The sequence below is a fragment of the Onychomys torridus genome, chromosome X (genome assembly GCF_903995425.1).
Source record: "Onychomys torridus chromosome X, mOncTor1.1, whole genome shotgun sequence".
NCBI classification, from domain to species: domain Eukaryota; kingdom Metazoa; phylum Chordata; class Mammalia; order Rodentia; family Cricetidae; genus Onychomys; species Onychomys torridus.
Genome location: NC_050466.1, coordinates 45,953,969 through 45,977,665, shown reverse-complemented (window position 1 = coordinate 45,977,665; position 23,697 = coordinate 45,953,969). Strand labels below are relative to the sequence as shown.

The following is a 23,697-nucleotide window of genomic DNA, read 5'->3' as shown; positions in this document are numbered from 1 at the left end:
ATGACATTCTGTCTCAAAAACAAACAAAATCACAGTAGTATCATTTTTTCTAAGAATGTTTCCATGGAGTAGTTCTGGGTCCTCCACCCTGCACTTTAGAATTGGTTTGGATCCTGCCATGCTTGCCTTCTCTCTTCAGTGTCTGGGGTGTAAGTGCAATGGTGGTGGGATAAGCTTAGACACCCCAGTTTATGTTTTCCAAGGATTGGTGTTGCTGATCCTGACCACTCTAAAGAGGATCTTGAGAAATACTGTGCTCTACCATTTCTAAAACTAACCTAAGAATCACTTGGTACCTGTTTACTTTTTTTTTAATCTTCCAAAATTCAGATTTGGAAACCCAGAGTAGCTATTACATGGTATCATACACCCTGGTGCATGAGCATGCATTCTCTGTCTCTCTCTGTCTCTGTCTTTCTCTGTCTGTCTCTGTCTCTGTCTCTGTCTCTCTGTCTGTCTGTCTCTGTCTGTGTGTGTCTCTCTCTCCAGGTAGAAGTTTGGGAACCTGTGTCATTTCCCAGATCCCTAGATGAGTCTTGTAGGCAAGTTTGGGATGCAGAGCTCTGGCAGGATGGACTTGGCAGAGGCAAAGATGGACATCTTTGTAATCACATTCTCTTTTCAAATTTTCTAGCCCCCTTGTCAAAATCTGAAATGGAGGCAGAGCTCAGAGGTTCTTTCATCACACTGAGGCAGGCTGTTTTTCAGCTGAACTCGATGGATTCCTCCTTGCTGTTCACGGTAGTTCTGGTTTCTCAGTTCCATGGGAAGTATAAAAGGGCTATGTGTATGGGCAGATGCACATGTGCTTACAATCCTGGGGTGAGACACAGAGTCTCACAGATCACAGGCCTTCTTGCACATTGGCAGAGGACAGTGTACTGTGAAAGATTGTTCACTGTTTTTGTTTTGCTTTTTAGCAGAGCTGCTGTGAAGATTTACCTCCTAAGAACATGGCAACAGGATCTCTATTTTTAAATAAATACTAATGATTATTTATTAATATATGTTTTTATATAATGTTTCCCATAACTGTTTTTTAAAGATTTTATTATTAATTGTATAAGCACGTATGCCTGAATGTAGGTTGTGCATATGAGTGTAGGTGCCTACAGAGGCCAGAACAGGGCAAGAGCAATTGTGAACTGCCTGTTATAGGTCATAGGTGCTGGGAACTGAACTCTGGTCCTCTGTAAGAGCAGTATGTACTCTTAACCACTGGGCCATCTCTCCAGCCCAGCCTCATAAATATTTCTTTAACCCTGTAGCATGATATACATCATGATTTTTTATATTTATTTATTATGTATACTGTGTTCTATCTGCACATATCCCCACAGGGCAGAAGAGGGCACCATATCTCATTACAGATGGTTGTGAGCCACCATGTGGTTGCTAGGAATTGAACTCAGGACCTTTGGAAGAACAAGCAGTGCTCTTAACCTCTGAGCCATCTCTCCAGCCCCACATCATGATTTTGTTTTACATGAGAAATAATCTTACATCGCTTTAATAACTTGTTCTCACAGCTTTAGATTTCACTTGTTAATTTTTAGTGTTCATTTATTTTAATTTTTATTTTTTTGAAATAGGGTCTTATCTACTCCAGGCTGGTATTGAACTTGCTATGTAGCTGAAGATGATCTTGAACTTGTGACCTTTCTGTGTCTATTTCTGAATTACCAGGATTATAAGCATGCCCTGGCATGCCTGGTTTATGTGGTACTAGTATTGAACTCAGAGTGGCCTACATGTTAGATGTACTGATTACTTTTCCTGCTGCTGTGATAACAAACCCAGACAAAAGGAAGTCCAGTGAGAAAGGGTGTAGTACAGCTGAAGTATGAGGATGTGGTCCATCATGCGGGGGAAGTCACGGCGGCTTGAGGTTGGTGGTCACATTATATCCACAGTCAGGAGGCAAAGAGGGAGGAAGGATCAGCTTGGCTTCTCCTTTGTAGTCTGTCCAGGACCCCAGCCCATGAAATAGTGCTAGACACAATTGGGTGGGTCTTCTTACCTCCGTGAAGCTAACTAGAGAATCTTTCCCAGACATACCCAGAGACTTGTTTCCATCAAGCTGACATTTCCTGTTGTCAACATTTATCATCATACTAGCCTTTAATGTTTGGGTTTTTGTTGTTGTTGTTTTAAAGACAGGATTTCATGAGGGCTGGCCTTCAGCTTGCTCTATAGCTGAGGATGGCCTTGCTTTTAACGCCTGATCCTTTGGTCTCCATTTCCCCAGCCCTGGAATTATGGGCATCTACACACCTGTCTGCTCTAAATTTAGGAGAAACCCATAAGCCTTTTTTAGGTGGAAAAAGAAAATCACAACTTGAGTCAGTGAAACAGTGGGTGGAAACACTTCCTGAGCAAGCCTGACCTGAGTTCCATCCTGGGAACCCATGTAAAAGCCAGATGCTGCAGTGTGCCACTGGGATCCCAATACTGCTAAGGCAAGATCTTGGGCAGAAGCAGGAAAAAGGCTCAAGGGCCACTAGCCTGGAGTACACTGCACAGCAGAGCCAATAAGACCCTCTTCAAGGTGGAAGACAAGAACCTGTTCCCCAGGTTGTCCTCTGACCTTCACACACACACACACACACACACACACACACACACACACACACACACACACACACAATTTTTCAAAAACAAAATCATAACTTCATTGAGGAGGAATAAGTATGAAAGAAATGTTTAACTATAATGGAAATTGAAGTGTTTTCTTCTGGAGCTGGGTCACATTTTATGGGTGTGTATTATATTGCTGTATATTTTTTATGTTTTAAGCAATCTATAGTGCATTTCAAAATACCATTTAGGGTAGAGACCTAGCTCAATGGAAGACTACTTCCTAGTGTGTGTGAAGCTGTAGATTGCCAGCTCTGCAAAGAATAAAAAAAATTAAAAGTACATAAAATATACTTTCTTTTAGATTTTTGGTGCTAGGAAAATATATTCAGGTCATTTCCTTATTTTACAGTTTAAAGGCACTTGAAGTAGGTGAGCTAGGATCAGTGAGATGGCTCAGCAGGGAAAGGCACTTGCCATACAAGCCTGGTGACCTGGGATGCTCCCCGTAAATGTGGAAGGGGAGAACCAACCCCACCACGTTCTCCTGTGACCCATCCATGTACCAAGGCACATGTACCACCACCACCACTACCACCCGCCCCCACCCCACACACTATTAATAATACAATTAAACAACTTGCTTGAAGTAAGTGAGCTAGAAAAAGATTCCCCCCACGAATTGATCTGGACACCTTCCTCCATTTTTTTTGGGGGGGGGGCTGATGATCGAACCCAGGGCCTTGCGCTACCACTGAGCTAAATCCCCAACCCCTGGACACCTTTCTCTAAAGCCAGACCCTGCTTTGTATCTCAATCAAAACTCCTCAATACTACTTTACAATATGTATTTGTCACACTTTCTTCGTTGGCAGACATTTAGACGGTTTTTATATCATGGATGTTGTGAAGCATGTCACAGTAACAATAGGAATGTACCTCTGAGATCCAGATTTCTGTTCACTTGGATACATGCTCAGAAGTGGGATTGCTGGATCAAATGATAGTTCCAATTTTAAAATTTTTATTTTGAGATAGGATTTCACTGTGTAGCCCTGGCCGGCCTAGAATTCACTCTGTAGACCAGGCGGGCCTCAAACTCCCAGAGAGCCACCTGTCTCTGCCTCCCCAGTGCTGGGATTAAAGGATGGAGCCACCTTTTTAAATTTTTTTGTAGAATTTCCACAGTTTTCTACAGTGGTTGCACCAGTTTACCTTTCTGCCAATGGTTTATAGTGGTTCTCCATTTCCATATCCTTGCTGGCATCTGTTGTCTATTTGTTCATTTTTGAGGCAGGGTCTTACGATATGTAGCCCAGGATGGCCTTCAACTTACTGTATCACTCTGGCTCCCCTCAAATTTAGGGTCTTCCTGTTTTACCTTCCAAGTTCTGGGATGACAGGTGTGTGCCATCATGCCAGGCTTCTTTGGTTTTTTTGATAGTAGCCATCTGACTTAGTTACTTTCCTATTGCTGTGAAGAGACACCAAGGCATCTTATAAAATAAAGCATTCAACTGGGGTCTTGCTTAACAGTTCTAGAGGGTCAGTCCATGACCATCAAGGGAGGAGGCACAGCAGCAAGCAGGCAGGCATGGTGCCGGAGAAGTAACTGAGGGATTACATCTGATCCACAAACAGAAGGTAGAGAGAGAGTTAACCAGGAATGACAGGAGCTTTTGAAACCACAAAACCCACTCCCCAGTGTCACACTTCCTCTAACAAGGACACACCTCCTAACCCTTCCCAAACAGTTCCACCAGCTAGGGACCAAGCATTCAAACATATGAACCTATGGAGGCCATTCTCATCCAAACCACCACACCATCTTAGGAGGTATGCAGTGATCTCTCATATGGCTTTGCTCTGCATTTCTCTGATTAGTGACACTGTATTTTTTCACATATTTGTTGGCCATATGTATTTCTTCTTTTAAGAACCATCTATCTATTTAGGTGTTTTGCCCTTTTTTTTTCAATGCTAGGGATTGAACACTGGACCTCAAAGGTGCACACTACCGCTGAGCTCCAACACAGTCTATCTGTGCTGTTGAGCTGCAAGGGATCCCTACACATTTTAGATATTAATTCCTTATGAGATACTTGTTCTACAGACATTCTCTCACATCCCATAGGTACATTTTCATTTTGTGTTTCCTTTTCTATATAGAAGCTTTTTTATTTTTCCTTCTAAGACAGGGTTTCTCTGTGTAACCCTGGCTGTCCTAGAACTAGCTCGGTTGACCAGGCTGGCCTTGAACTCACAGAGATCCTACTGCGTCTGCCTCCCGAGCGCTGGGATTAAAGGAGTGTGCCGCCACTACCCAGCAATATAGAAGCTTTTTATTCTGACCTCATCCTGTCTACTTTAGGTTTTCCCACCTTTGCTTTTAATGTCACATCTAAAAAAGCCGGTGCCCAGTCCAGTATCATGAAATGTAGTGTCTTCTAAGAGGTTTATGTGAGGGCCTACTTGTACATTTAATTTTTAATTCATTTTTTGTTGTTTTTTGAAATAAAGGGTTCAGTTTCATTCTTTTGCATGTGTATCCAGTGTGCCAACACCGTTTATGTTGTGATTTTTCACCTTCAGTTTTTAGCAGTACTTTATATAGAGACAGAATACAAACAATTGGGGGATTGATTTGGGGATTTTACTGCTCAAGGAATTCAAGATGTTGGGGACTAATGACATAAAACTATAGGAACTTCTGGTTGAAAGGGACTTGGATGTCTTACCTAAATCCACCTCGCTTGTCTGTAGCATGTCTGACAGATGGATGCCACTGAAGGCCCTGCCCACCAGTTTGCCAATTGTGTCCTCTGATTTTTATGGGCTCTCTAATCTGCTTCCACTTCCTGGGACAGTCAATCTGTTTACTTCACTTCTTGCTTTTAGTCATCACTGACCTTTATTCTGGAGAGAGAGTAACATTTGTACAAGTGTATTTGTGTGTGAACATATGTGGAAATCAGAGACAAGATGTGGGAGTCTGTTCTCTCAGTCCTAGGGACCAGGCTCAGGTCGTCAGGCTTGACAGCAAATGCCTTTACCTGCTGGGCTGTCTCACTGACCCTGTAGCTGCTTTTTAATTGAAAGAGTTATACAACTGATGCAGACACAATTAATTATAACTTACCACTTAGTATTTTAGTATCTATACTTTAGAATTTTATGTGTATGTACACTGGGGACTGAAAACAGGCTTAACAAATGCTATTCACCTTGTACAAATAGGATATATTTTTTAATTTATCTTTTTTAAAAGAACTATTTTTAAAATATATTTAATTCTCTATTGTGTTTCCAGACAACATCTAGAACTAGTTTTAACCTAACCCATCAATGTCAGGTGTTACCATTTAAGAAAACATAGTCTTGTATGCATTGTCTTACATTTGTCCTAGTATTTTAAATTTTATAGTTCCTAACTTTCCTCCTCCCACTGCCTTACCCCTGTGCCTCTTGTCTTTCAGATCCAGGTGAACCGGGGAGAGCTAGAAGCAGCTGCCTGGTTTAGTCTTGACGAGGTGGCCACAGCCCTGAGGAGAAAGGGCTCCTTTATTCAGCAGCAGAGTGATACTCTCCCATTGATGTTGCCGCCCAAGTTAGCCATTGCCCACCACATGATTAAGAGCTGGGTGGAAACACAGACCTCTTCTTCCCTGGCTGCTTAGCTCTCCAATCAAGCTGTCTAGATCCCTCCCCGGTGTTGCTGAAGGGCATGCCAGAGATCTGCCGCAAGAGGAGGTGGCAAAGTCAGCTCCAGGGCAGCCTCCTAAGGCAGAGGAGCTCTGAGAAGTTCCTGTTGCCCAAACAGGTTCCTAGTAATGGACCAGCAAAAATGTCAGTGTAAGCGGATAGAGCAGCCTGTACCCACGCTTGTCCTAGCTACTTTGGAGGCTGAGGCAAGAGCATCACTTTCTCCCAGGACAACGTGGGAAACACACGGAGACTCTTGTCTCTTTGACAAAACAAAACAAAAACTCTAAGGAGAAAAGTTGATTGATGAGATGTTAACTATGAAATGCTGAGGGAAAAGTGCTGATTTATGTGGATGGAGGCCATTTTCTCCAAGGCTGTAGGAGCAAACATCTTCTGGTACCTGGCTCATGGATGTTGCAATTACAGGAACTACCAAATATGCCTGGAGTAATTTATCTTAGTATCTACACTATTAACAAATCTCAACTCACATCTGAGTTGATTCTGTCCTCACAGGAAAATAGCACAGTATTGTGTTTTTGAATTTGTGTGTAGGTATATTCTTTTTAAAATTTTATTATTATAAGTGTTCGCCTGCATGCATGTCTTTGCACAGCATGCATGCCTAGTTCCTGTGGAGGCCAGAAGAGGGTGTCGGATCCTCTGGAGTCGGACTTACAGACTGTGGTGAGCTGCCATGTGGGTGCTGGGACTCAAAGCTGGGTCTTCTGGAAGACAGCCACTACAGGTATCTTCTTGTATGTGGTAGTAAAGTTGACTGTTTAGTAGTTGTCACTAGAGCTCGAACCCAGGGCCTTAGACATGGCAGGCAAGTGCTCTACCATGGAGGCATGTCCTCAGCCCAAAAATTACAGTTTTGTTTTTAAGCTCTGAAGGCTGAGGAAAGTGGGAGCAAAGGTCTTCCTCTGCACACTCTACAGAGGCGGTGTTTTGTTTTGTTTTGTTGAAGTAGCTAAATTCCAGAAGGGCTGGAGATGATTCAAAAGACTAAGTTGTCATTCTGGCTCTTTCACTTGCTCAGTTTGTGACCCAGGAAAGAGACTAAACATAAAACAGTACTGGGTCTGGTTCAACTGAGGGAATGGCGAGGCTAAGCAAACTCCACGCCTGAAGCTGGAATCACATCAGCCCCACCCCCCACCCATGGCTAGAGACTGAACTCTCACACCTAGGCAAGCCTATCACTGAGCTGTAACCCAGCCCCTGTGTCCTCTGTATTTAGTAAGAAAGAGGACTCTGGAGGAAATATATTTTCACACCTTTATTCAGACTTTTATTTTCTGTTCAATGGCTCAAATTTTAGAAAATGAGAATGGGGTGGGGACGGGAAAGCTCTTGGTGTGTGACAGTGAAATGTGTAAGTCTAGATGCCCAGGCTGTGACACGACAGCTGGCAAGTGTGCAGAAGAAACTGTCAGAGGGACAGTGGAAAGAGTGGCCAGGGCCAGTCCTGGCTTCAGATACCTGCACTGACCGATGACTAGAACACAAAAGACCCCAGCAACCCTAATCTTAACCAAACATCAGTGAAGCATTTATCTAGTTATTCTTTATCAGAAAAAAAAAATTAGGAGTAAGATATCTCGGTAAGAATTTGAATGATCAGAGAAGCCACCAATGACCTCCTATCTCTCCCATTCCTCCATCCAAAAGGCCAAGATTCTTTCTCTTACTACATCCTGTGTCCTATCTGTCCTCAGTCCTCCAAAACCTCTATGGTTAATTTGGTCAACTAGTGGCTAGCTCTACCCTCTGAATCAGAGCAAACTTTATTGTCAGAATGCAATCAAAATATCACACGTTTCCCCCTTTTTGTCTAAATAAAAAGGGAAGGTTTTAACTAACATAGTAAAACTATATACAATAATAACAATTCAGTTAAGAATTACATTCATGGCTGGGCAGTGGTGGCACACACCTTTAATCCCAGCATTCGGGAGGCAAAGCCAGGTGGATCTCTGTGAGTTCGAGGCCAACCTGGTCTATAGAGTGAGATCCAGGACAAACCCAAAGCTACACAGAGAAACCCTGTCTCAAAAAAACAAACAAACAACCAAACAAACAAAAAAAAAATTACAAGCACAATGTTCAGTCCATTAGCATTTGACAAATTCAGAGAAATACTCCATTATCTATCCTTATTCACTTTCTATCCTAACTTGTATTATCAACCCCAAACTATCCTTTTATATCTCTCAATTTTATACACTTTACACCTCTTTTGTGAGTTTCTTTTCTGAATTTGGTAACAAGGAAAACTATAACTATAAATGTCTAGTCTTCAACTCCATCAGAGACCTGAGAAGGACATAATATTACCTTAGTAAACAGGAAATGCAGAGCAAACAACTTCCAAAACTAAAGAAATGGCAGAAACATCTGGCTGCCTGTACAGTCATCCAAGGTTCCTTATAACATTGAGGCATCCATCTTCAGCCTACAGGCCTAGAAAATTTGACACACATTTCTGTGAAGCAGGAATTTTAAAGGACTGTCCCATTGCCTTGTCTTGGCAAAGTTCAGCAGTCACTTTCTTTCATGTCCTGCTGGTCCAATTTTGGCAGCAGTCTATCAGCAGTTGAGGCAAGGGCAGTTTCTTGCCCAGTGGCTAACTTTTGTCACAAAGAATGCAAACTCCATATGGAGTTTCTATGATGCCCATCATCTTCTCTCAAGTAGATTGGTGCTGCCAGGAGCAGACTTGTCTCATTGTCATAAAAAGCCTTATATTATTAAAACATCTTACATGCCATATTCTGTAGATCTATGAAGTGTTTGAAGATCACCTGTTTATCTAAAATACATCTCTGTTTGACCTTGAAAATATATCTAATGTGACTACAAGTTTGATTATAATAGGTAACTAACTACCAACTTGTACTAATAACCTTCAAGGACTAGAAATTTACATTACATTGTTAAATGAGCTGCATAGGTACAATACCTTAAACAAGAGTAGAAACATATATACAGTATAGCAAAAATAATCTCTAATTTGTATCAATATATAAAAATCCATACCAATGTAAAACAATTAAGACTAGTTGCTTTTTTGGTTTAAAAGTAGATTCAATAATCTACCCTTTTATCCTATCATTTCTCTACCCACCCTTTTTTCTTTTCAGAATGAGAACCCTGAATCTAATCTTTGTTTAGCTTTTTTTCCTGACTGCTACCAATAACAACTTGTAACCAACCACCATAAACAATGACAAATATCCATAACCCATTGAATGACCAAAAACCATCCACCCCACCTCTTGGTAATGTGGGTGTTGTGTTCTTAAAATTACTTCCTGTTGTGGGAGGGTGTGATGATGGCATCTCTAGGGGACCCTGAGAAAATTGAAATAATAGTTAAGTCGTAGGAGAGAAAGCTATATCATTTGTTGCTGGTCTCTGTGTAATGAGAAAGTGTAGGCCTTATCTGAAGCCCTGGCTGGAGTAGTGCATGAGACTGGACCATCTCAGCTAGCATCTTGAAATTGTCCTGAGCAGTTTATAGTCTAAAGCTGATCTTTGGGTGGTGTTTGTCAGTTTAGTGGCATCACCACAATCCAGGTGGAATTGTTGTTGTGGGACCCCATCATCCTGTTGGAGACTTCAAAGGTCACTGTTTGGAATGGTCACAATTCACTGCAGAAAACTTAAACATTTTAAATGTCATATGCAGCAGATCTTGGAGAGGTTAAAAGACTGTAATTTGTTGTATATCTGGAGTACACAAACTTAATTCCTAGTTACCTGATTCAGACTCATGCCCAAAATCATGTATCAGAAGCTAGATTAAGCCCTTTTCTAAAATTAGTACTCTCTTTGACCATTAATATCATGACAGGACATCTATAAATTTTGAAATAATATTTATACCTTAAGAAAAGTTTTAAAGAGTCAAAATAAAACCAAAGAATTATGACATTAGTAGCAATAGACTAGTCCCCTAATTTTGGTTTTTCTTCTGTCCCATATCATGTGGCTTTTCTGATATGAAACAGAGATTTTGGATTTTCCTTTAACAAGCATGCTTGGGTTTAGAGGAGAGAGTGACGTTCCAATTCCAAAGCCAGCTTTCATTTTTAATTGAACTGGGACTACAAAAAGACCATTTGCCTTATATGTCTGTAGAGAACAGCAGAAACAAACATTTGGGAAGATTTATGAAATTTTATCCTGTTGGAAATGTGATATGCCAATAGGCCAATTTACTCTTTTTCTTGGGACATTTTCTCTGGATAATTCATACGTTTTCTTCAGATGTCTCATTTGCCTTCATTCTCCTGGAAAGACAAAAACAAAACACTGCCCCAACCCTAACTTTGTAGAGTTTCCTTTTTGGCAGGTTATATCTGACCAAATGAGAAGCATTTGTTAGTCTTATAAGTTAGTTTAGATTGAAAGGCCATGCTATTTGATGAACTATTACCTCTTCTAAACAAGTGATCTCTCCTGTTTGACTCTAATCTTATCAATTTTGATGGTATCCATAGCTTTTCTCCTGAAAAACAAAAGCAAAACCTCATCTCCAATGTAACACATTTTAGAAATCACTTCTTCTATCCAAGGATCATCGTAAGTGTGAAATCCATTATCAGCTGCATTTCTAATCCATTCCTCCAGGGATGCTGATCTTACAGCATTTTCAAAAGCCAAAGATTCAATTAATATTTGTCTTTGCTTCTGGATCTTGTATCATTCTATTTATAACTGAAGTCAATCTTTGTAAAAAAAAAAAATCAGTGAAGGTTTGTTTTGGGCCTTGTAATAATTTTAGTAAAGGGCTCAGTCCTCTTGCCTGATTCTTCAATCTTGTCCCAAGCATTCAAAGCTGCTATACAGTGTAGGGCCAAGATGTGATCATCAAATGTAATTTGTATCCCAAATCAGCATAATGGCCCTCACCCAGGATTTGATCTTGGGAAATATCATAGCCTCTAGCCCTACCTCATTGTTCGATGATCCTAGCTTTGTCTTTCCAGCAGGTTCTCCACTGTAACTGAGGACCAGCTTCCAATACTGATGGAACTAAATCTTTCCAATTCTGAAGAATAATTCTGGTTTGAGTGGCCCATGAATTTAACATCTGCTTCACAAAAGGTGACTGCATACCATACAAAACAATTGCTTCCTTCAATCTCTTCAAATCTAACATTTCTATAGGATCCCAGTTAACTTTTGAATACCCTTAGAGATTCCTATCATCTGATGGTCATTCTTGAATGGTAACTGGATAGATTAAGGCTGGTTTTCTAATAACCTTGAGCCGCTCCTCTTCAGTTTTATAATGCCATAGTGTGGTAACTTCTGCTCTATACTCCTGTGTATGTGAATATTTTTCTTAGTTTCATTAGTCTGCCTAAGGATTTTATTTATCTTTATCAGTCAATTTTTTTTGTAATTGGCACTGATATCCAACAATTTTTTAGGGATAAAACAAGAATTGCCAAAATGATCAAAATGATAATGATTATAGTTGGCATTATGTCAATCCCAGTTAAGTTCCATTTTCAAACCAACCATTGTGGAACTATACAGAGACCTAACTCCCTATATCATAATATTTCCCATTTTTAACGTGAGGGGAAAAAACTTTTTTTAAAACTAACCCTCCCCACTTTACGAATTCCCAGTTGTCAAGCCAGGCAGTGGTGGTGCTCGCCTTTAATCCCAGCACTTGGGAGGCAGAGTTAGGTGGATCTCTGTGAGTTTGAGGCCAGCCTGGTCTACAGGGCAAGATCCAGGACAGGCTCCAAAACTACTTGGAGAAACCCTGTCTCGAAAAAAAAAAAAAAATCAGATCTGCTGATGATGATGACAGTGAAGGGTGAGCCTGGCTGTTGCTGGGTAGCAAGGCTGGACAGAGGACACAGGTGATGCTCAGCCTGAGTGAGGGCAGCTGCAGGTGCCCGAGTGTAGCTGTGAGCTGAGTGTGTGGTAACTGCAACAACAGAAGCCTGAGTAGGTGTCGAGCAGCTAGCCTCGTCCGGCAACAGCCCGAAGAGGGACTAGAGGAAGGCTGTAACCCAAGGGGAGCAGGAGCCAGCTGTCTGAAAACCAGACGCAGGAACACAGGAAGAAACATGTGCGGCTGGAGCTGCCTCAAAGCAGAACCAGCCAGTTGGTGGTAGCTGACTCCATTTGGAGCCCAGATGTAGTGGATAGCCATCCCAGCCTTGGCCTGGAAGTTCCAAACCCCATTGAGGCTTCAGTAATGGTCATGCCTACAAGGCGGGGCTGAGAGAGTACACTGAAGAACCTGAAACAAGAGAGAGCCTCTCCTCTTGATCCTTGTTTGTTTGTTCTGTTTGTTTGTTTTGGAAAAGATGGGAGAATCTAATAGGAGAAACTGCAACACTGAACTTAATTTTCCCAGCACAAGTTGGGTAGAGAGCTTTGCTACAGAACCTCAAGGTTATCTGGAAGATAGGACTGGGATACTGAAAATGGCAGTTAAGTGGGCCTAGAGTGTGTGTGCATGCATGTACACACATATGCACATACACACAACAACAGATTATACAAGTGCTAAGGATAGAGTGGCATACAGCTGCAGGCATGAGCCAGATTAGCAAAAAATGGCAAAACCTTTTAACAAATGTATTTGCCACCAGAGGGAATCTGGCTCCAGGTCAGTCACCCTTTATAATAGGAATAGAAAAGCAGCCCACTGGTGCCCTAGTTTTATCTGTTTTTCCTTTCCTCAGCATTTAGCCATCAATGAGAATGTAATTAACATACATAAATGCATTGTGGGAGAGCCTTTTTCTTTCTTTTTTTTTTAAAGATTATTTATTACATAAACAGTGTTCTGTCTGCATGTACACCTGAATGCCAGAAGAGTGCATCAGATCTTATTATAGATGGTTGTGAGCCACCATGTGGTTGCTAAGAACTGAACTCAGGACCTCTGGAACAGCAGCCAGTGCTCTTAATCTCTGAGCCATCTCTCCAGCCCCCAGGAAAGCCTTTTTCTCATAACCAAGCTGGGACAGAAACCTAATGTGGGGACTGAATTTCAAAACAAACTATAAGGATGTATTTACTTTTTGTTTTTTAATTTATTCTTAACATTTAAAATTATTTAAAATGCTAAAATGCTTCCTAATTAAAAAACATTTATCTGATGCTTCTATATATGTCTATGTGTACATTCAGGCAGGTGTGTTCATGTGTGGAGGCAGAGGTCAACATCAGGAGGCATCCACATGGCTTTTTGAGGAAAGGTCGTACTGGCCTGGAGCTTGGTGATTAGACGAGGCTAGTTGGCCAGCACACTATGGACAAACGCAGGGCTACAATTACAAGCATTTGCCACCAGGCCTGGCTTTTTCAGGTGGATTCTGGGGAACAGAAAGGTGTGGCAAGCATTTTATTGACAGGGCTCTCCATCCAGCCTGATGATTTTCTTTTTAATTAATCATTTATAGTTTGTATACACACACACACACACACACACACACACACACACACACACACACGTACATTACATGCATGCAGTGCCCACAGAGACCAGAAGAGGACATCAAAACAGTTTGGAACTGGAGTTACAGGTGGTTGTGAGCCCCCATGTGGGTGCTGGGAATGGAACCCCAGTCCTCTGTATGCTAATATTTTTAATTAGTTAATTAAAAAATAGTAAGTTATCTTGAATTAGGAACACATGTGCAAAATGTCACAGAATAAATGCTTTAAAGTTTAGCACTTAAAAAGTGAATGAAATGGGATTTTGCAACTCAAAATTCTGACTGAGGAGGAACATACCCAAGAGAGAAACTGAATATTTAGAATTACATCAAGATGCACTGTGTTTTACTAAACTACAAGGGAGATGCATTGTCAGGAAGTCGCACACCCATACTGTGTAACAGGTTGGAAGCAGGCCCTGCCAGCCCAGCTTGGGAGCTGTAGGATTCCAGGATTTTTGAAACCAGGTTCAGGTCTACATCCACCGCTTCAACAATGCAATCTCCTGCACCTGAGTCTTCCTCATCTGAATTGTCATTTGCAGTCTGGGAAGGAGTTTCCTTCTTCTAGAGAGAGGAAGGGAGAGGTAAGATACAACATGAGATAGTAGCCCTTTAGTTTGGATATTGGTTACAGTGAAATGCAATAACTTGGCGATAATATATGCACTTGAATTCCAAATTAAAAATGAAATTTCCAATCCTTGGTGACATAAAGTGAAAATGAGCTCCAATAATGTGATTTGATGCATATATTAACAGTTGGTTCCATTAGGTGTGGTGGCGGCACAAGCCTGTAATACCAGCACTTGAGATGTGGAAGCCAGAGGATCAGAATTTCAAGGTCATCCTCAGCTACACAGCGAGCTTGAGGACAATCCGGACTAGAGATCTCGTATTAAAAGAAACTTGGTTCTAAAGAAAACACATTTCTGTCTCAAGAGTTCCTACAAATTGAACACGTCTGTCCCTGCTTTGAAATAACCCCAAAGAGATAGCTAGCATTAAAGAGGTACACTCAGAGCCTGCATTAATATCTATACATTCATAAAAGGCAGAAATCTAGGTTTTCGCCAGGTGGTGGTGGCACACGCCTATAATCCCAGCCCTCGGGAGGCAGAGGCAGGTGGATCTCTGTGAGTTCGAGGCCAGCCTGGTCTACAGAGCTAGTCCAGGACAGGCTCCAAAGCTACAGAGAGACCCTGTCTTGAAAAAACAAAACAAAACAAAAAAATCTAAGTTTTCTCCCAAATGAAAAAAGTTAGATTTCCTTTGTTCCCTGACCACAGTCTTTTAAGCGGCAGCTAACTACAAAGCATCCAGTTTGTTATTTGGGCCTCCTATTTCACAAGCTGGGGGAAGAAATTTGAAAAACTGCATCTTGACCTATAGACCTTTATATCTGTGTTAAGTCTGAATCTCTCAGGACTTCCCAAAACAGAAAATTTCAGCTTAATAATGGCCATTATTGTCTGGTATATGCAATATGCCTGGTGGTGTGTGCCTTTAAACTGATCTCTGAGATTTCAAGACCAGCCTGGTCTACAGAGTGAGTTCTCGGACAGCCATGGCTGGAAGAGTGAAACCCTGTCTCAAAAACAAACCAACAAAAAGGCCCTTATTATAACAAGATCCTTGGGTGATATTTATTCACAATTAAATCTAATAAATAATTTCTATTATGTTGAAGCGATTATGGTTTTAAATGTGGTTTAGATGGTGCAAACACCTGTTACTGGCTCTAAGGGAGTCAATGCCCTGTTCTCAATTCAGCCCATGTACAGTAATCACAGTGATATATACTTGCATACATGTGCATACATATGCACACATTCACAATATAAATCTTAAGAAATGAAATGGAGATGTCTTAGAGGTTAGGAGCACTTGCTGATCTAGAGGACCCAGGTTTGATTCCCAGGACCCACATGGCAGCTCACAACTGTATGTAATTCCAATCCCATCTGTAACTTCAGTCCCCGAAGATCTGGTGCTCTTCTGGCCTCCAAAGCACCAAGCATGCACAAGGTGCATAGACATACATGCACACAAAACACCCATATATGTTTTAGGTAAGATTTATTTATTTTATATAAAAGAATGCTTTGCTTACATGTATGTATGTACACCAAGTGCATGCCTGATGCCCTTAGAGGTCAGAAGATGGCATCAGATCTCCTAGAACTAGAGTTAGAATGATTGTGAGCCACCCTACTGAACCCAGGTCCTCTGCAAGAGAAGCAAGTTCTATAAATGGCTGAGCCATCTCTTCAGTCCCCTAAGCCCTTTAAGAATATAATTATAGCTGGGTGATGGTAGCACATGCCTTTAATCCTAGCACTTGGGATGCAGAGGCAGGTGGATCTCTATGAGTTCGAGGCCAGCCTGCTTTACAAAGTGTGTTCCAGGGCAGTCAGAACTACACAGAGAAACCCTATCTCCAAAAACTCAAAAAATAAATAAATAAATGTGTGTGTGTGTGTGTGTGTGTGTGTGTGTGTGTGTGTGTGTAAAATTATAACCAAGCATGGTAGTCCATGCCTGCAGTCTCAGTTACTCAGAGGCTGAGGCAGGGGGATTACTTGAGTATAGGAGTTTAAAAACACTTTGAGCAACACCCTAACATGAAGGAAAGGAAGGGAGTGGGGCACAGAAGGGGAAGAGGAAGAAGCAGTCACGAAGTTTGTATTTAGAAAATAAAGTTTATAGTCTGACTTTTCCTTTTAGTGGGGAAAACTCAACCAAAGGCTTTGTGCAGGTCAGATACCTGCTCTACCACTGAACTACACTCTCAGCAGCTGCCCCTCTGTTACAGTCCCCATGGGTCTCAAACTCTTGGGCTTAAGTGATCTTCCTTTCTCAGCCTCTTCAGTAGCTGTGGGTTATAGGGACACGTCATTGTACCTGGCCCCTAGAACCTTTCATTATACCAATGTTAGGGGGAAACTAGTATGCTTCGGGTTGGGAGTATAGCTTAGTGATGGACTGTATTCTTAGCATGTACCCCAGGCCCTGGGGTCAACTCTTAACATCAATCAGCCAGCAATAAAATTAGCACTCATTCATTTAAAACCTCACAAATCAAAAATGTCCTGTGTAGCCTCTCCTCTCCTCTCCTCTCCTCTCCTCTCCTCTCCTCTCCTCTCCTCTCCTCTCCTCTCCTCTCCTCTGCTCTCCTTCCTCCACTACTTTCATCTTCACCAGAGGAACAGCAGATGGCATATTCTCTGACACGACTTCAAAAAGGCAAAGTGAGACAGAATGGGGGAGCCAAAATGAAGACAACTTATATGGAGGTTTGGGAAATGCTACCTCCTATAACTGAACCACAAAGAAATTCCATCTTTTCCAATTGTTGTGTCAATGTGTTTACTTTAGGTATCCAGAGGCAATCTCCTTTTGGGAGAGCATGGTCTTTCTCTGCAACTGACATACGAATCTGAAGGTATCAGCTTTTTTGTTTCTGTGCTACCTGAACATTTTGCTTTTTGGGAAAATTTTGATGCACAAGCAATGTCAACATCTGTTTCAAGGATCTCTATTGGAATTGCAGTTTCACACAGCCAAATTGCCTATGCTGCCATCAAGTAAATGCCTATTATTTTATGAAGCCATCTGGGCTCTAACTAGGATGTTTTGTCATTTGTGGTTTTGTTTTCTGGCTTTTTCTTTTAAGGATAAAATTTGATGACTTCATAAGTAATTTGTTCTGTCCATATCATATCATATATATATATATATATATATATATATATACACACACAGAAAAAAATTTCTGAGTCAATATTCCACGTGGTTCACAATGTCAGTGTGGTGATAAATATTTTGTCTTTGTGCCCTCTCTTTCCCCATCCCCCAGTTGTATTTGGATCTGCAACATTTACAATTTGTTGAAAAACAAGTTAATAAACTCCACAGGGCCCATATGCAGTTGCCTGCAGACATTTTTGGGGCTCAACTCCCTTTGAAAAGAAACTCACTGCTACCAAATGTGATTCTCCCCTACCTTTTTAGCACCGCTCACAGTCTATCTTAGCACTTTCAAAAATCCTATGATCTCAACCTTTATAAACTTTCTGCATCTTTTAAAGTGAGTGGCTTCTCTGGAGGAAGAGTACAAATGACTAGAGATCCACAGTATCATTTCAGGAACTACCAAGGTAGGAGAGATGATGTGATCTGAAAACAATCAATTTGTCTTTGAAAATGCAATCTCGATTTTCTTGAAATAAATTTACTTGGGATTATGGGGGTTTATAAAATCTTCCAGGTACTCTAATTTAGAATGAAAATACATGAAAGTCCCAGTGACAACATGTGATTTTTCATCTACCTAGCAATATCATTTACCTGGAATAAAGCCATAAAATACAAGGTCCATTGAAAGACCTGCAAGCAACCCAAATAAATGTTGAAGAGTCCATAACTTCAAAGCTTATAGACTTTATTCATAGAAGTGTCTTTGTCCATACTCCATTTACTTTCACATTACGCACAATGATATCTAGTTTTCCAGCCCATTACAAATTAGAGTCAGATAGTTAAAATGAAGAGGGGAGCTGCCAAGGGAGAGTCAGAAATGTTATCAATTGTAGACACAAAACTTAAAATTCACAGGAGTTCTGGTGCTCTTAGGATTGGGCCTAAAGCTCTTTACACTTCCATACCCATGAGAGTACACTGTGTTACAACCCAGTGCAATTGCTGATGTTCAGGGCGATAAGTTGGAGTCATTGAGGGGATGCATAGAGAATCTCTCTGTAGGACGGCAGAGACTGTGTAATATGTTTAGGAAGATTTTCATCCAAAATGATTTATATTTTCAAAGGTAGTGCTCAGCAGTATTGAAGGGTTCATTGAAAGCTATAGGACTGGAGTTACTTCCCAACTAGTCACCTTTCTGCTATGTCTCTACCCTGCCCCCAATGCCTCAGTTCCATAGGTCATCTTTTTACTTATCCTTAGAGTAATTTTCCTAAAGCAGTTGTTTTGATCAAAGTACTTCCATGTTTATGAATCCCCAACAGATCTGTTTAGCCTAACACTAAAACAAAATACTGAATTTATTCACAAAAGATCTACAAAATGGCTCTAATCTATCTTTTCAATGTTATTTACATGCAATTCAAATACACCATTACTTGGTTTCTTTTCTCAAAATCTCATGAAAAACAGTGTCTGAGTTTTTTAGTAGTATATATTATCAGAGGCCTAGTAAATAAGAAACTATGGCCCAGCCACTTGGTTTAATAAGTCTTTGAATTAATCCTGATACATGTTCAAAGATAAGAGCCACTGAGCTAACAATTATAAAATGATGTAGCACGAATTGTTAGAAGGTCTTATTAATAAAATCAAATGTAAGGCCAGTTATTGGAGTGAATGCTGGAAGATCAGAGAAGCAGAACAAGCCACAGCTACCTCACCTCGCCAGTTTCTCAGCTAATCCTGTTTCCTCAGACTGGAAGCTTCTGTGTCCTCATCTGAATTGGTCTCAGCTGAACTGCTTCTCAAAGCCTAAAAGCTTAACCAGCTAGTTCCTGGTCCTCATGCCTTATATACCTTTTTGCTTTCTGCCATCACTTCCTGGGATTAAAGGCTCACTTTCTGGGATTAAAGGCATAAGTCACCATACTTGGCTGTATCCTTGAACACACAGAGATCCAGGTAGATCTCTGCCTCTGGAATGCTAGGATTAAAGGTGTGTTCTACCACTGCCTAACCTCTATGTTTAATATTGTGGCTGTTCTGTTCTCTGACCCCAGACAAGTTTATTAGTGTGCACAATATTTAGGGGAACACAATACCACCACATTATAGTTAACCTCTTCTGCCTCTGTGATTTATCTTTGATGTTTTCTTCATCTCACTTCCCCTTGCTTTTGTCTCCATCATAAAATCCTAACTATATTTCAAATATCTGTGATATATATCTTATGAAATATTCAGTATACTACTTGATGAGATATAAATGTTTTCTATAAACCCTTGAAAAACATTTACTTATCATTGATTCATTCTATGATTCATAACAGTTAATAATCATTGAAATCTGTTATTGGCCAGACATAGGTTCCTGGGGATAAAGACACAGGAGTAAACAGGAAATTATATCACTGTATTCTTTGCAGGAAATGGTGATGACACAAAATTCACATCTCTTCATAAACATGAAATTTTGATGAAGTTTTCTGTTAAAAGCGTCATGTAAATTGAGCCTAAAAATAATAGAATAGAAAATCAGCAATGCTTTAAGACACTAAAACTATCTTTTGTAATTATTTTGCAGTACTGAATATTGAATCCAGGATTTTTGGTTTTGTGCATATCAGGAAAATCATCTACCTGTGAACATTCGTGCCCTTAAGCAAAAATACCTAGTCACATAAGCATGTCTAGTGGTGTGATAAAAATAAATTCTTTTATAAGAATCTCAAGCTCTTTCCTTCTAACCAGCTACTGTCAAATATAAAGATACTAGCCAAGTTTATATTGCTAAAGTGTCCCAGACACATTCCTGGTATCTTAGAGTAGCCCTTACCTGAGATCACTAAAAATAAATACACATGTGGCCTATTTCTACATTCCACAGCCAGGTTTTCTGCCTCAAACCAGAGTTAAATATTGCAAAACTAATCATACACTCATTACTATTTGACCATCTAAGATCCTAATATTCTTTCCATCAAATGTCAACTACGCTTTTAAAACTTTCAATAACACATCAATTGGTTATCTAATATCATAAACTCATCCCTGACCACACACATACAAGTAACATTGTACAGACTGAACAGGTTGTATTTGGGAATATATATGTGTATATACATATATGTACATGCAAACAAAAATAGTCAGTGAAATAGGAGGCCATTAATTTAAAGGAGAGTGGGAAGATGTATAAGGGAGAGAAATGTTGTGACTATATTTTAATCTTTAAAATAAATTTTCAAAAATTCAATGCAAAAAAATAATTTCAAGAATATCTAGAAATTTACCTCTGCTCTGTTAGCTTAAACAATTGACTTAAACAATTGAGTCCACCAAAAAAAGACTCATAGAGTTAAAAGGATTTCCTTTAGAAAATTAAATACAGTCTCAGTTTTCTCCAAAGTCAGATAAGCCTCATGACACACATCTATGACACCTATGAGAGAGCTGTCTTAGAAATGCCTCCTGAGCACAAGGAAACTTGTTCCCATTTCTCAAGAGGGTTCCTTCAGAAGACATTGGAATTCAAAAAGATAAAATCCCCTATTACTTCATCTCTTCAAATATCTTTAGTTAGTTGTCCTTGAGGTAGCTACAGACAGGGATCAACTGACAGACTGATCCACTACTCTAACCAAAGGTTCTCTATCAAAGAGAAAAAGTAAAATGGTTCCAAGAACAAAGAGATCACCCAGTTCTTAGAAAAAGCACTAGAACAAAAATTCAAAAAGAATTAAATTATGAACTAGGCGATTTAACAATAAAATAGGGGGAAAACCCACATGATCATCTCTATGGATGCACAAAAAAAGCATTTGACAATTTTATTTTGCTTTTATTGCTTCTTTGTGGATTTCACACAATGCATTCTGATCCCATTTATCTCCCTGTCCCCTCACATCCTCACACCTCTGCCCTTGCAACCTCCCCCAGAAACAAAACCAAATTTAAAAGGAAAACCAAACAAAGAACCAAAACAGAAAGAGAGAGAGAGAGAGAGAGAGAGAGAGAGAGAGAGAGAGAGAGAGAGAGAGAGAGAGAAGAATCTTGTCGTGGAAGCTGTAGTGTGGCCTGGTGTGTCACACAGTTTACCCTTTACTTACAAGAGTTCATTGTCATGAGACATTGCTCTGGCTTGAGGCCTTTAGTTTCTGGTACATCACTGGTAATGGGCTCTCACTGGGGTTCCTCTTGGATATCCTTTTGTTGTCCTGTGTCATGGAGATCCTGCTATTTTGGATTTGTAAGTTCATCCCCTTCACATGCTTCAACAGTTCATAGATTTGGTGGATATGGAGGTGGGCCAAATCATTGCCATTTTTCTGGGCCTGGGTAGTAGTCAGATCCCTAGGTTTCCCTCAACTTCAGTATCCAGATGAGCTCTCCAGCACTACTTCTGCTAGCTCATCCAATGCAGCATACAGCAAGGAGCAGGGGCAATTCTCCTGCTCTTGGGCCCTCAGATCTGGATCCTCCTCACTCATATCACCAGGGCCAGCTCTATTGTTTTGCTCAGGCAAGGTGTAGGGCCCTCTCTTCTTATTGTTGTAGGTGGAGGGCGGGCAGGGGGAGGGGAGAGTGCAGGGTCAGCTCTCCTGTTGTCATACCCTCAAGGCTGGCTCACCTACATCCCCAACAACAGGGTCAGCTCTAGTGTACTGCCCAAACAGGAAGCAGAGGCTGCTTTCTCATGCACTGCAGCCTTTGAGGGTCAGGGCTAGCTCTGCTGCTCTTGTGACTACAGGTACAGCTCTCTTGTCTAAACAAAATTCTTAAAAGACATTATCTAAATGTGAGCAATTCTCTTACACTAACAAAATTTATCAACAAATAACTACAACTATATAACCATTATCATCCTTCTATTGTTTGGGGGACTTTTCTTCTCTTTTCTTTTTAAAAGAATTTCATATTCACCAGGCTTCAATTTCTGATCTCCCTGCCCCATCTCTCAAGTACCAAGATTAGAGGTGTGTACCACCACACCTGGTTTTAGATTTTGAAGTTTTTTGTTGGTTTCAGCACAATTTCATTTAAGTCTTTAACATAAATGCTACTTTTTGTTGTTGAAAAAGGACTGAGATCACCATTTCCAGTTAATGGCCTTACGCTCTCTCTGAGCCTCATCCTCACTAGCTGCAACCTGAGGAAAACAGATGTAGGCATATAGCTGAGACTTTCAAGTGTCCAACTCGCTATCCATTTCTTAATTATGAAACACCAGAAATGGACTGTTAGGCTAGAGTCACTGTAGCATATGAGCAGCTGCCCAGCTTGGAGTTATGCCCAGTGTTCAAAGTGCAGCAAGTTTTATAATGGCCTCCTGTTTCCAATAGTTTTTCCAAACAGCAACAGACCTCTCTGGACTAGTAATTCGAGAAAGTGAAAGGGTCAAGGACTCACTAAAACTAACCAGTTCAATAATGCTAGAATATTATATAATAGTTTCCTTCTGGACCACTTTTCATTCACAAGTTAGATAAATTTTCTATCACTTTATTATCTGGTTTATAAACATTAATCAGCTACTTTACTAATAATCCGTATTATCATTTTATTTTATCTGATATTCACATGATCATTTTTAAATGCTGGATATTTGATGTGATTTTCTAACTTCTTTTCATGTTTATTATTTGTAAGTAAAATTTAAAATCTATATCAAAATATTTACAAGTCATCACTATAAAATTTCTTAAAGTCAGTGAGGAAGTAACTTTGGGAACTATCTAGGATCATTTAACTTGGTCTATAGAAAATGAAGCCCAGATCAGATAAGACACCAGCTAAAGATTACACAATGAGTCAAGGCAAAGCTACATTCTAACCAGCTTTTCTGCACTTCCATTCCAGATTCACTCTACCACATTCCAATGTTGAAGCAATACCCAGGTTTATTTTACAAAGAAAAGGCACTGCCCCTCCCTCAAGCCTGCAAATTTCCTTTTTACTATATCTATTTTAAAATAGTCTGATTTCTGTTGGCTTCAGTGTAATGCCATTTTAGTCTTCATCATGAATCCCCCTTTTTTAAACCATGAGAATTAAGGAAGAGACTTTTAAGGCGAGGGGAAAAAAGAGAAGGAAGTGAAATGCATATGGCATGAAAGCAGAGAGTTGGTGTATTTGGAGAGAAAAGAGATAACCAAAAGGGGCTAATAAGAACAATGAGGCAGGGCAGTTGAGAGAAGCAGATAAATAAGAACAAAGAATAATAGTGTGC

At 40.3% G+C, this 23,697-nt stretch overlaps 1 protein-coding gene across 1 annotated transcript; it reads left to right on the top strand.

The window, feature by feature from the left end:
• Positions 1 to 649: 649 nt before the first annotated feature.
• LOC118574622 (nucleoside diphosphate-linked moiety X motif 13-like) lies at positions 650 to 6,721 on the top strand. Its single transcript, XM_036175566.1, has 2 exons — positions 650 to 741; positions 6,027 to 6,721. Exons 1-2 carry the CDS (start codon positions 655 to 657, stop codon positions 6,252 to 6,254), a joined length of 315 nt encoding a protein of 104 aa, XP_036031459.1. The 5' UTR covers positions 650 to 654; the 3' UTR covers positions 6,255 to 6,721.
• The last annotated feature ends 16,976 nt before the right edge of the window (positions 6,722 to 23,697 follow it).